The sequence below is a fragment of the Oncorhynchus gorbuscha genome, linkage group LG16 (assembly GCF_021184085.1).
Source record: "Oncorhynchus gorbuscha isolate QuinsamMale2020 ecotype Even-year linkage group LG16, OgorEven_v1.0, whole genome shotgun sequence".
Lineage (NCBI taxonomy): Eukaryota > Metazoa > Chordata > Actinopteri > Salmoniformes > Salmonidae > Oncorhynchus > Oncorhynchus gorbuscha.
The window spans coordinates 172501-186431 of NC_060188.1; the positions used below are offsets into that span (position 1 = coordinate 172501).

Here is a 13931-nt window from a genome sequence, read left to right on the forward strand (position 1 = left end):
TAACTTGTTGTTTGTCTTTAACTTGTTGTTTGTCTTTAACTTGTTGTTTGTCTTTAACTTGTTGTTTGTCTTTAACTTGTTGTTTGTCTTTAACTTGTTGTTTGTCTTTAACTTGTTGTTTATCTTTGTTGTTTGTCTTTAACTTGTTGTTTATCTTTAACTTGTTGTTTATCTTTAACTTGTTGTTTATCTTTAACTTGTTGTTTGTCTTTAACTTGTTGTTTATCTTTAACTTGTTGTTTATCTTTAACTTGTTGTTTGTCTTTAACTTGTTGTTTGTCTTTAACTTGTTGTTTATCTTTAACTTGTTGTTTATCTTTAACTTGTTGTTTGTCTTTAACTTGTTGTTTGTCTTTAAAATGGTGTATAATACATGTATGTTTGAGGAATTTTAATGATGGGATTTGTGTCGTTTTGAATTTGGCGCCCTGCACTTCAACTGGCTGTTGTCGTGGTGGGACGCTACCGTCCCACTTGTACCAGAGAGAGGCTTGTTACCTCAAATATTTCTGTTGTTCATTTTTAATACATTTGGAAAATTTTTGAAAATTCCTGTTTTCACTGTCATTACATGGTATTGTGATGTCATTACGAGGTATTGTGATGTCATTACGGGGTATTGTGATGTCATTACGGGGTATTGTGATGTCATTACGGGGTATTGTGATGTCATTACGGGGTATTGTGATGTCATTATGGGGTATTGTGATGTCATTATGGGGTATCGTGTGTAGATTGATGAGAGAGGGATCAATCCATTTTAGAAGAAGGCTGTAACGTAACAATGTGGGGGGGGGGGGGAAGAGTCAGAATGTTTAAGTGACGTTTGGACAAAGGCCTGGGTTTGGTACTGTACATTGTTGATGGTGCTGATGAAGAGGAGGATGACTGAGATGACGTGGAAGAGGAGGATGAAGGTTAAAATCACCAACATGTCTGTCTGTTACACGGGAACCTAGAGAGAGAGGGAGAGAGAGAGAGAGAGGGAGACACACACAGAGAGAGAGAGAGAGAGAGATTATATAGTTCACAATAATAGAGCAGGAAACTCCTGTTGGGAGCTAGACATTTACAGCTAGACGGGTCTGTTGGGAGCTAGACGGGTCTGCTGGGAGCTAGACGGATCTGCTGGGAGCTAGACGGGTCTGCTGGGAGCTAGACGGGTCTGCTGGGAGCTAGACGGGTCTGCTGGGAGCTAGACGGGCCTGCTGGGAGCTAGACGGGCCTGCTGGGAGCTAGACGGGCCTGCTGGGAGCGAGACGGGCCTGCTGGGAGCGAGACGGGTCTGCTGGGAGCGAGACGGGTCTGCTGGGAGCTAGACGGGCCTGCTGGGAGCTAGACGGGCCTGCTGGGAGCTAGACGGGCCTGCTGGGAGCTAGACGGGCCTGCTGGGAGCTAGGCGGGGCTGTTGGGAGCTAGGCGGGGCTGTTGGGAGCTAGGCGGGTCTGTTGGGAGCTAGACGGGTCTGTTGGGAGCTAGGCGGGGCTGTTGTGAGCTAGGCGGGGCTGTTGTGAGCTAGGCGGGTCTGTTGTGAAGGCTGTCCAGTACCACGCAAGGTTAATAACCTCAGTGGATGGATTTCTCATTCAGCTCTAATCCTAATGCTAAGAGGAAACTAAATCCCAACTTCAGCTAAAGCTTTCCTTTCTGTGTCACATTTGAGACAATCAACAGATGAGTAATGATGACTGAGGAGCCAAACAGATCATTAATGATGACTGAGGAGCCAATCAGATCATTATGACTGAGGAGCCAACAGATCATTAATGATGACTGAGGAGCCAATCAGATCATTAATGATGACTGAGGAGCCAATCAGATCATTAATGATGACTGAGGAGCCAATCAGATCATTAATGATGACTGAGGAGCCAATCAGATCATTAATGATGACTGAGGAGCCAATCAGATCATTAATGATGACTGAGGAGCCAAATAGATCATTAATGATGACTGAGGAGCCAATCAACAGATGAGTAATGACTGAGGAGCCAATCAACAGATGAGTAATGATGACTGAGGAGCCAATCAACAGATGAGTAATGATGACTGAGGAGCCAATCAACAGATGAGTAATGACTGAGGAGCCAATCAACAGATGAGTAATGATGACTGAGGAGCCAATCAACAGATGAGTAATGATGACTGAGGAGCCAATCAACAGATGAGTAATGACTGAGGAGCCAATCAACAGATGAGTAATGACTGAGGAGCCAATCAACAGATGAGTAATGATGACTGAGGAGCCAATCAACAGATGAGTAATGATGACTGAGGAGCCAATCAACAGATGAGTAATGATGACTGAGGAGCCAATCAACAGATGAGTAATGACTGAGGAGCCAATCAACAGATGAGTAATGATGACTGAGGAGCCAATCAACAGATGAGTAATGACTGAGGAGCCAATCAACAGATGAGTAATGATGACTGAGGAGCCAATCAACAGATGAGTAGTAATGACTGAGGAGCCAATCAACAGATGAGTAATGATGACTGAGGAGCCAATCAACAGATGAGTAATGATGACTGAGGAGCCAATCAACAGATGAGTAATGATGACTGAGGAGCCAATCAACAGATGAGTAATGACTGAGGAGCCAATCAACAGATGAGTAATGACTGAGGAGCCAATCAACAGATGAGTAATGATGACTGAGGAGCCAATCAACAGATGAGTAATGACTGAGGAGCCAATCAACAGATGAGTAATGATGACTGAGGAGCCAATCAACAGATGAGTAATGACTGAGGAGCCAATCAACAGATGAGTAATGACTGAGGAGCCAATCAACAGATGAGTAATGATGACTGAGGAGCCAATCAACAGATGAGTAATGACTGAGGAGCCAATCAACAGATGAGTAATGATGACTGAGGAGCCAATCAACAGATGAGTAATGACTGAGGAGCCAATCAACAGATGAGTAATGATGACTGAGGAGCCAATCAACAGATGAGTAATGACTGAGGAGCCAATCAACAGATGAGTAATGGGGAAGAGCCAATCAACAGATGAGTAATGACTGAGGAGCCAATCAACAGATGAGTAATGACTGAGGAGCCAATCAACAGATGAGTCCTGAGGAGCCAATCAACAGATGAGTAATGATCAAAGCCAATCAACAGATGAGTAATGGGACTGAGGAGCCAAGATGTGGGTAATGACTGAGGAGCCAATCAACATTGAGTGGAAAATGCTGACTTAGATTTCACTTTTAATGTAATTTCTTCTCTCTTTTACATAATCAGACTGAGTTGAGCATCAACAGCCATCAAACCACCAACAGACAGATGAGTAGATGACTGAGGAGCCAACAACACATGAGTAATTGACTGAGTGGCCAATCAACAGACACTTTTAATGACTGATCTGACTTTGACAAACACAGTCCTTAATGATCTCTTGCCAATCAACAGATGAGTAATGACAGACCAATCAACAGACACAACACACACCAACAACACACACAACATGACACACACACAATCAACAGATGCTGAAACAGACTTTAGCCATGGAACAAATGATGGAAACGAGAGGAGAGCATCCAACACCACTAAGCTCCTTCCATCTTCCACGTGTAGAACTGTTGAGTCTTCTGTTTGAAGCTTTCTTTACCTCCTCTACGGGTCTCCACCTCCTCCTCCACCTCCTGGTCTTCACCTGAGGAGCCAATCAACAGATGGTCTTGACCTCCCTCCTCAACTCCTGGTCTTCACCTCCTCCTCCTCCTGGTCACCTCCTCCTCCTCCTTCAGGAGCCCTCCTCCTGGTCTTGACTGAGGAGCCTCCTCCTGGTAATGACTCTAGGTCTCCTCCATCCAGATGGTAATGATGACTGAGAGCCAATCAACTCCTCCTCCTGACTGAGGTCCTCCTCCCTGAGTAATCCTCCTCTTCTAGGTCTTCAATCCTCCTCTAGATGAGTCCTCTGACTGAGGAGCCTCCTCCTGAGTAATCCTCAACTCCTCCAGGTCTTCCAATCCTCAGATGAGGTCTTCCCCTCCTCAACAGGTCTTAATCCTCCTGAGGTCCAATCCTCCTCCTCTAGGTCTTCAACCCTGAGGTCTTCCCCTCCTCCTCCTGAGGAGCCAATCAACTCCTCCTCCTCTGGTCTTGAGGAGCCAATCCAGATCCTAATGGTCTTCACCTGAGGAGCCAATCAACAGATGGTCTTGACTCCTCAACAGATCCTCCTGACTGAGGTCTTCACCTCCTCCTAATCCTCTGAGGGCCAATCAACTCCTGAGTAATGATCTGAGAGCCAATCACCTCCTCCTCATGATCTGAGGGCCAATCAACCTCCTAATCCTGACTGGTCTTCCCTCAACTCCTGAGTCTTCTGGGTTTCTCCAGGTTCATCTCTCCTCCTGGTCTTTCCTCCTCCTCCTCCTGGTCTTGACCTATTGGGGAAGATCCTGGTCTTTAGAGTTAAAGAATCCAATTGGTCTTCTCCTCCTACTCTAACTCCTGGTCATCAAAGCCATCAAACCTCCTCCTAGGTGTTAGATGTCCCCTGACCCAGTTCTCCTCTTTTCCTGGTCTGACTTAGATTTCCTTTTCCTGTATTTCTCCTCCTCCTCCTCCTGGTCTTAGATCTCCTCCTCCTCCTCCTCCTGGTCTTCTCCACACACACACCACACACCTCCTGGTCACACACCACACACCACACTCCTGGTCACTCCACACACCTCCTCCTGAAACAGACTTTAGCCTGGAACAAATCCTCGAGAGGAGGTCTTTCCCACCACTAAGCTCCTTCCATCTTCCCGTGTAGAACTGTTGAGTCTTCTGTTTGAAGCTTCTCCTTTCCTCCTCCTGGGTCTCCACCTCCTCCTCCTACCTCCTGGTCTTCACCTCCTCCTCCTCCTGGTCTTCACCTCCTCCTCCTCCTGGTCTTCACCTCCTCCTCCTCCTGGTCTTCTCCTCCTCCTCCTCCTGGTCTCCTCCTCCTCCTGGTCTTCTCCTCCTCCTCCTGGTCTTCTCCTCCTCCTCCTCCTGGTCTTCTCCTCCTCCTGTTCTCTTCCTCCTCCTCCTCCTGGTCTTCTCTTCCTCCTCCTCCTCCTACTGGTCTTCTCCTCCTCCTAATCCTCCTCCTCTAGGTCTTCCTCCTCCTCCCTGGTCTTCTCCTCCTCCTCCTCCTGGTCTTCTCCTCCTCCTCCTCCTCCTCCTGGTCTTCTCCTCCTCCTCTAGGTCTTCTCCTCCTCCTCCTCCTCCTGGTCTTCTCCTCCTCCTCCTCCTCTGGTCTTCTCCTCCTCCTCCTCCTGGTCTTCTCCTCCTCCTCCTCCTGGTCTTCTCCTCCTCCTCCTCCTGGTCTTCTCCTCCTCCTCCTCCTCCTGGTCTTCTCCTCCTCCTCCTCCTCTGGTCTTCTCCTCCTCCTCCTCCTGGTCTTCTCCTCCTCCTGGTCCTCCTCCTCTAGGTCTTCTCCTCCTCTAGGTCCTCCTCCTCTAGGTCTTCTCCTCCTCCTCCTCCTCTAGGTCTCTCCTCCTCCTCCTCCTCTAGGTCTTCTCCTCCTCCTCCTCTAGGTCTTCTCCTCCTCCTCCTCTAGGTCTTCACCTCTTCTCCTCCTCCTGGTCTTCACCCTCCTCCTCCTCTAGGTCTTCACCTCTTCCTCCTCCTCCTCTAGGTCTTCACCTCTTCCTCCTCCTCTAGGTCTTCACCTCCTCCTCCTCCTCTAGGTCTTCACCTCTTCCTCCTCCTCCTCTAGGTCTTCACCTCTTCCTCCTCCTCCTCTAGGTCTTCACCTCCACCTCCTCCACCTCCTCCTCTAGGTCTTCTCCTCCCTCCTCCTCCTCCTGGTCAAAACACCTCCCCTCCTGGTCTAAAACACCTCCCCTCCTCCTGGTCAGTAAAACACCTCCCCTCCTCCTGGTCTTCACGACCCTCGTTCAACAGTAAAAGTTGTTGTTTTCCTTCATGGGTTATTTGATTTAATTGTCCTTTATTTTGTTTGAGACATAAATGCTGAACGTGAATCCGGTGTGTTTAGAGCCTTTAGAAAGCCATACCCAGGCTAGCGTCTTTAGAAAGCCATACCCAGGCTAGCGTCTTTAGAAAGCCATACCCAGGCTAGCATCTGTAGAAAGCCATACCCAGGCTAGCGTCTGTAGAAAGCCATACCCAGGCTAGCGTCTGTAGAAAGCCTACCCAGGCTAGCATCTGTAAAAGCCATACCCAGGCTAGCAGCTTTAAAAGCCATACCCAGGCTAGTTCAGCAGTAGAAAGCCATACCCAGGCTAGCGTCTGCAGTAAAAGCCATACCCAGGTTCGGCAGAAAAAAGTAGCGTCTGTTGTTTTCCTACCCAGGTTAGCGTCTTTGATTTAATTGTCCTTTATTTTGTTTGAGCCATAAATGCTAGCGTCTGTGAAGCCATACCCAGGCTAGCGTCTTTAGAAAGCCATACCCAGGCTAGCGTCTGTAGAAAGCCATACCCAGGCTAGCGTCTGTAGAAAGCCATACCCAGGCTAGCGTCTGTAGAAAGCCATACCCAGGCTAGCGTCTGTAGAAAGCCATACCCAGGCTAGCGTCTTTAGAAAGCCATACCCAGGCTAGCATCTGTAGAAAGCCATACCCAGGCTAGCGTCTGTAGAAAGCCATACCCAGGCTAGCATCTGTAGAAAGCCATACCCAGGCTAGCGTCTGTAGAAAGCCATACCCAGGCTAGCGTCTGTAGAAAGCCATACCCAGGCTAGCGTCTGTAGAAAGCCATACCCAGGCTAGCGTCTGTAGAAAGCCATACCCAGGCTAGCGTCTGTAGAAAGCCATACCCAGGCTAGCGTCTGTAGAAAGCCATACCCAGGCTAGCGTCTGTAGAAAGCCATACCCAGGCTAGCATCTGTAGAAAGCCATACCCAGGCTAACATCTGTAGAAAGCCATACCCAGGCTAGCATCTTTAGAAAGCCATACCCAGGCTAGCATCTTTAGAAAGCCATACCCAGGCTAGCATCTTTAGAAAGCCATACCCAGGCTAGCATCTTTAGAAAGCCATACCCAGGCTAGCATCTTTAGAAAGCCATACCCAGGCTAGCGTCTGTAGAAAGCCATACCCAGGCTAGCGTCTTTAGAAAGCCATACCCAGGCTAGCGTCTGTAGAAAGCCATACCCAGGCTAGCGTCTGTAGAAAGCCATACCCAGGCTAGCATCTTTAGAAAGCCATACCCAGGCTAGCATCTTTAGAAAGCCATACCCAGGCTAGCGTCTGTTATTCAGCTGAGACACAGACCCTGCAGGACACACACACACACATCCTCAGTCCTGCTGGGTTCAAAGGCTTCCTTCTGACTCTGGAATCACAAAATGACTACCGGGGGGGGGGGGTGTGTGTGTGTGTAGTGTGTGTGTGTGTGTGTGTGTGTGTGTGTGTGTGTGTGTGTGTGTGTGTGTGTGTGTGTGTGTGTGTGTGTGTGTGTGTGTGTACACATTCCTGGGGGGACAAGCGGCAGGTCTGAGAAATGACTACCACATATATCAACGAATTGGCCAGGGCATTAGAACAGTCTGCAGCACCCTACTAGAATCTGAAGTCAAACGTCTACTGTTTGTTGATGATCTGGTCCTTCTGTCCCCAACCAAGGAGGACCTACAGCAGCACCGAGATCTGTCACCAACCAAGGAGGGTCTACAGCAGCACCTAGATCTGTCCACAACCAAGGAGGGCCTACAGCAGCACCTAGATCTGTCCACAACCAAGGAGGGCCTACAGCAGCACCTAGATCTGTCCACAACCAAGGAGGTCCTACAGCAGCACCTAGATCTGTCCACAACCAAGGAGGGCCTACAGCAGCACCTAGATCTTCTGTACAGATTCTGTTAGACCTGGGCCCTGACAGTAAATCTCAGTAAGATCAAAATAATGGTGTTCCAAAAAAGGTCCAGTCGCCAGGACCACAAATACAAATTCCATCTAGAAACCGTTTCCCTAAAGCACACAAAAAAGCTATACATACCTCGGCCTAAACATCAGTGCCACAGGTAACTTCCACAAAGCTGTGAACGATCTGAGAGACAAGGCAAGAAGGGCATGCCATCAAAAGGAGCATAAAATCTGACATCAGTTAGGGATCTGGCTAAAAATACTTGAATCAGTTATCTAACTCATTGCCCTTTATGGTTGTGAGGTCTGGGGTCCGCTCACCAACCAAGAATTCACAAAATGGGACAAACACCAACTTTGCAAAAACATCCATGTATAACACAACACACCAAATAAAGCAGAGCAGAATTAGGCCGATACCCACTAATTATCAACATCCAGAAAAGAGCCGTTAAATTCTACAACCACCTAAAAGGAAGCGATTCACAAACCTTCCATAACAAAGCCATCACCTACAGAGAGATGAACCTGGAGAAGAGTCCCCTAAGCAAGCTGGTCCTGGGGCTCTGTTCACAAACACAAACACACCCTACAGAGCCCCAGGACAGCAGCACAATTAGACCCAACCAAATCACGAGAAAACAAAAAGATAATTACTTGACACATTAGAAAGAACTAACGAAAAAACAGAGCAAACTAGAATGCTATTTGGCCCTACACAGAGAGTACACAGTGGCAGAATACCTGACCACTGTGACTGACCCAAACTTAAGGAAAGCTTTGACTATGTACAGACTCAGTGAGCATAGCCTTGCTATTGAGAAAGGCCGCCGTAGGCAGACATGGCTCTCAAGAGAAGACAGGCTATGTGCTCAATGCCCACAAAATGAGGTGGAAACTGAGCTGCACTTCCTAACCAGTGAAAATCACTGGGATTTTCTTCAAGGCAAAACTGCTCCAGCTCAAGTTTAATTGGGTTTTGCTGGTGCCAGCAATTTTAAAGGAAAGCTTTGACAACGTACAGACTCAGCGAGCATAGCCTTGCTATTGAGAAAGGCCGCCGTAGGCAGACCAGCTGATAGTATCAGAGCTAATGGAAGTGTATTCTGATTCCTGTCACTAGTATCCAGCTTCATGTTTTATAGCACTGGTAATGTTATAGCCATATGCTGCTTCTGCTGCCAGTGTGTGTGTGTGTGTGTGTGTGTGTGTGTGTGTGTGTGTGTGTGTGTGTGTGTGTGTGTGTGTGTGTGTGTGTGTGTGTGTTTCCTCTCTGCAGTAGTAGCAGCTTTCATAGTTCATTCAATATCAGCTGGGACACACACACATTCAACATCAGCACACACACACACACACACACACCCAATCAGGAGACCATGGTTCAGATCCCCCCCGTTCCCAATCAGGAGACCATGGTTCAGATCCCCCCCGTTCCCAATCAGGAGACCAGGGTTCAGATCCCCCCCCCGTTCCCAATCAGGAGACCAGGGTTCAGATCCCCCCCCCGTTCCCAATCAGTAGACCAGGGTTCAGATCCCCCCCCCCCCCCCCGTTCCCAATCAGGAGACCAGGGTTCAGATCCCCCCCCCCCCCCCCGTTCCCAATCAGGAGACCAGGGTTCAGATCCCCCCGTTCCCAATCAGGAGACCAGGGTTCAGATCCCCCCCCCCCCCCCGTTCCCAATCAGGAGACCAGGGTTCAGATCCCCCCCCCCCCGTTCCCAATCAGGAGACCAGGGTTCAGATCCCCCCCCGTTCCCAATCAGGAGACCAGGGTTCAGATCCCCCCGTTCCCAATCAGGAGACCAGGGTTCAGATCCCCCCCCCCGTTCCCAATCAGGAGACCAGGGTTCAGATCCCCCCGTTCCAAATCAGGAGACCAGGGTTCAGTCCCCCCCTCCCGCCCCGTTCCCAATCAGGAGACCAGGGTTCAGACCCCCCCGTTCCCAATCAGTAGACCAGGGTTCAAACCCCCCCCCGTTCCCAGTCAGGAGACCAGGGTTCAGATCCCCCCGTTCCCAATCAGGAGACCAGGGTTCAGATCCCCATGTTCCCAGTCAGGAGACCAGGGTTCAGTTCCCCCCCTCCCCTCCCGAACCCCGTTCCCAATCAGGAGACCAGGGTTCAGACCCCCCACGTTCCCAATCAGTAGACCAGGTTCCAAGCCCCCCCCCCCATGTTCCCAGTCAGGAGAAAAGGGAATCCCCATGTTCCAATCAGGAGAAAAAGGTTCAACCATGTTCCACATCAGGACCAGGGAACCATGTTCCCCCCCGGAAATAGGAACCATGTTCCACAGCAGGGGAAATAGGAACCATGTTCCACAGCAGGGAAAAAGGAACCATGTTCCACAGCAGGGAAAGAGGAACCATGTTCCACAGCAGGGAAATAGGAGCCATGGCCATGTTCCACAGCAGGGGAAAAAGGAACCATGTTCCACAGCAGGGAAAAAGGAACCATGTTCCACAGCAGGGAAAAAGGAACCATGTTCCACAGCAGGGAAAAAGGAACCATGTTCCACAGCAGGGGAAAAAGGAACCATGTTCCACAGCAGGGGAAAAAGGAACCATGTTCCACAGCAGGGGAAAAGGAACCATGTTCCACAGCAGGGAAAAAGGAACCATGTTCCACAGCAGGGGAAAAAGGAACCATGGAACATTGTGGACAATATAAGACAGTAAAATGTAGAAGACAAGACTATTAAAAATAACTTTTTTTGTTCAAACTATCTGTATATATATTTTTTTACAAATCAAAACTGAAATAAGAATAAATAATATGGAGTCAAGGAGACAATTCAACCTGTCAATCATGTCCTTATGAACTCGCATCTCATGTGAAAGTTGATTTGGATTTATGAGAATTCCAATTTGTAAGTCGGTCTGGATAAGAGCCTCTGCTAAATGACTTAAATGTAATGTAATGTAATTATTTGGGATTGTAAAAAAAGGTCAATATAAATAAAAAAGACATTCAGTCTACAACTCTAGTACACACACACACACACACACACACACACACACACACACACACACACACACACACACACACACACACACACACACGATAGTGCAGCCATTTCCCTGACCCAGTGTTGCTACATGAGGTCCATTCATCAAATCACATTTTATTGGTCACAAACACATGGTTATAGCAGATGTTAATGCAAGTGTAGCTAAATTCATCCAATCATTCACTCAAATTTCACAACTATACAGTTTACGAAAGAGGAGAATTGTGTTATGTCTCTCTGTCTCTCTCTCTCTGGGGACTGACAACAGTAACACCATTGATGTCATCTCCCCCAGACAAAAGGAGATTTAGAATGTTTAGAATGTTTAGAATGTTTAGAATATTTAGAATGTTTAGAACACTGCAGATATATAAAATAGAATCCCAACCAGATCTCACAGTTTGACCAATTTTAACTTCAGATTCTGACGTTTCTCCAAATGTCAAATTTCAAAGGGTTAAAAGGTTAAGGTTTTTGGATTCGGGTTCAAACGAAAACAAACAATCAGACTCATGGAAATACAGGTTTAAGGCATTTCCCCGCCAACATCCCCAGGACATAGACATTCAATGGAATGCATGGAGCTGAAATGATTCCTGCCGCGACAGATGCGTCTGGCTGGCAGTGTGTCTTCCAGACCGTGCAGCCCAAACCGGTCTCAACGTTCTGTCTCCGTTTCATTGCTGCTAATTAATTAAAATACGTTGTCTTTTACTTAAGCCTAAGCGAAACAGTAACGCAACGTAATGTTATATACAGTACATCTCCATGGGTCGCAAACGTACATTACTTGAATGACGCTCATTCCTGAAGTTACTTTTGTTCAGACATTCCAGTGTGACTCTTTTTGGACACACGGGGGCGCCATTAGGAAGCGAAAAGCAAGGTTAAGGTTAATCTGCCAACGGAGAAGTTTTGTCCGCGACCGTCTCTGAGCGCTCCTCCCACCAGGGCTATAAATCATCCGATTAAACCCAATGATGTATATAAAACTCTGGATTGATTATGCTATGGTTTTGGCCATTGAGCCGTTTTGCAGCCACATGTCGGCCATATTGGAACTCCCCTTGTCGGCCATATTGGAACTCCCCTTGTAGGAGCAGCCCTCCATAGGAAAAATGGAATTCTATAAAAGGTTCCAAGGACAAAATAACATGTATTAAATAAATAAATTAAAAAGTGTTGTAGTGGGGACAGCAACATTAGTTCTCTAAACAAAATGCTTTAAGGAAAATGTTTATATATATATATATATATGTTCATATCATATTTATATATAACTTGTTCTCAACTTGCCTACCTGGTTAAATAAAGGTGAAATAAAAAATAAAAATAATATATATATATATTTTCATATTTTTTTATTTTATGCTTAGCTCATACATGTCATTGATTAAAGTTAAACAGAGAGGGCTTCTGACTGCGTTATCACTTTTCCTCCAGGCTGTTGGGGGGAAAAAAACGGCAAAAATTATCCACAAAAAAGGGTTATGAACAGTTTTGGAAACCAGTTTGGAGTCAGAGCACCCTGTTGTAGGAGAACTTTCTGCAATGCGTTTTAAAACTTATCGTGTATTTGAGGTTTAAAAGTTTGTCATTTCTACTTTCAAAATGTCAGATTTGATTTTCCCTTACGATTTTTAAAAATCAACCCCTGAAAAAAAAAATCATTAATTATAAACCACATTTCCTGTTGCCGCAGGATTATCTTCCTGCTGTAGGGAAACTGGCTCCACACACACACACACACACACACACACACACACACACACACACACAGTAGTTGACTCTGCAGCACACAAATACAATATGAACCCACCAAACGGACTGGATTATAGAACACGAAGGAAACTACATCCTTTCGTTGCGCAGGGAGACAAACTCCTAGACAGACGACGCCCCTTTCATTGGCAGGAACCAAAAGTTAAACTCAGCGGAAATTAAATTACTAACTTCAGTAAAAGTTACTCTCCTGCCACACCATTGAATACACCATTATTTCAAACCTACCACGCCGTAAAAAAGGCTAATCAATAATTTTCTCAAACAGGAAAAGTTCAAGACAATTATCCGATTTAGTTTTTTTTTTCAAACCTACCACGCCATAAAAAAAGGCTAATCAATAATATTACTCACCAAATGAACGGGGCAGCAGAGCTCAGACGTCGCGCTAGATAGAGAGAAGGAAGGAGAGAGAGATGTAGTAGAAACGTGACCGTAGGTTGGCTGGGTCGTAGTAGTAAGAGAAGTAGCGGTGCGCGACCCCGGCTCCTGTGTCGTGTACGCGCCTGACTCTGTGGTTGGGCGTGGTCTGTAAATTCTGTCCTGTGTTTGTCGGGAGGAGCACGGAGAGAGAGAGAACACCGAGTGTTCACAAACACAAACACAAACACAAACATACCCCACAGAGCCCCAGGGCAGCAGCACAATTAGACCAAACCAAATCATGAGAAAACAAAAAGATCATTACTTGACACATGGGAAAGAACTAACAAAAAAACTGAGCAAACTAGGATGCTATTTGGCCCTAAACAGAGAGTACACAGTGGCAGAATACCTGACCACTGTGACTGACCCAAACTTAAGGAAAGCTTTGACTATGTACAGACTCAGTGAGCATAGCCTTGCTATTGAGAAAGACGAGCTATGTGCTCACTGCCCAAAAAATGAGGTGGAAACTGAGCTGCACTTTCTAACCTCCTGCCCAATGTATGACCATATTAGAGATACGTATTTACCTCAGATTACACAGATCCACAAAGAATTAGAAAACCCCAATTTTGATAAACTCCCATATCTACTGGGTGAAATTCCACAGTGTGACATCACAGCAGCAAGATCTGTGACCTGTTGCCACCAGAAAAGGGCAACCAGTGAAGAACAAACACCATTGTAAATACAACCCATATTTATGTTTATTTATTTTCCCTTGTGTACTTTAACCATTTGTACATTGTTACAACACTGTATATATATATATATATATATAAACATAATATGACATTTGAAATGTCTTTATTCTTTTGTAACTTCTGTGTGTAATGTTTACTGTTCATTTCTATTGTTTATTTCACTTTGGTTTATTGTCTATTTCATTTGCT

The 13931-nt window shown here is 46.5% G+C and overlaps 1 protein-coding gene across 1 annotated transcript in view; it reads right to left on the reverse strand.

Annotated features, from left to right (window-relative positions):
• Positions 1 to 13101, reverse strand: part of LOC123998699 (epithelial membrane protein 2-like) — a 24195-nt gene extending 11094 nt beyond the window's left edge. The window contains exons 1-2 of the mRNA XM_046303791.1: positions 12967 to 13101; positions 857 to 955 (exon numbers count right to left, since the gene is read on the reverse strand). Coding sequence (XP_046159747.1) covers positions 857 to 934 — 78 coding nt within the window. The 5' untranslated portion in view covers positions 935 to 955; positions 12967 to 13101. The remainder of the gene's footprint in view (positions 1 to 856; positions 956 to 12966) is intronic.
• Between the last annotated feature and the right edge of the window lie 830 nt (positions 13102 to 13931).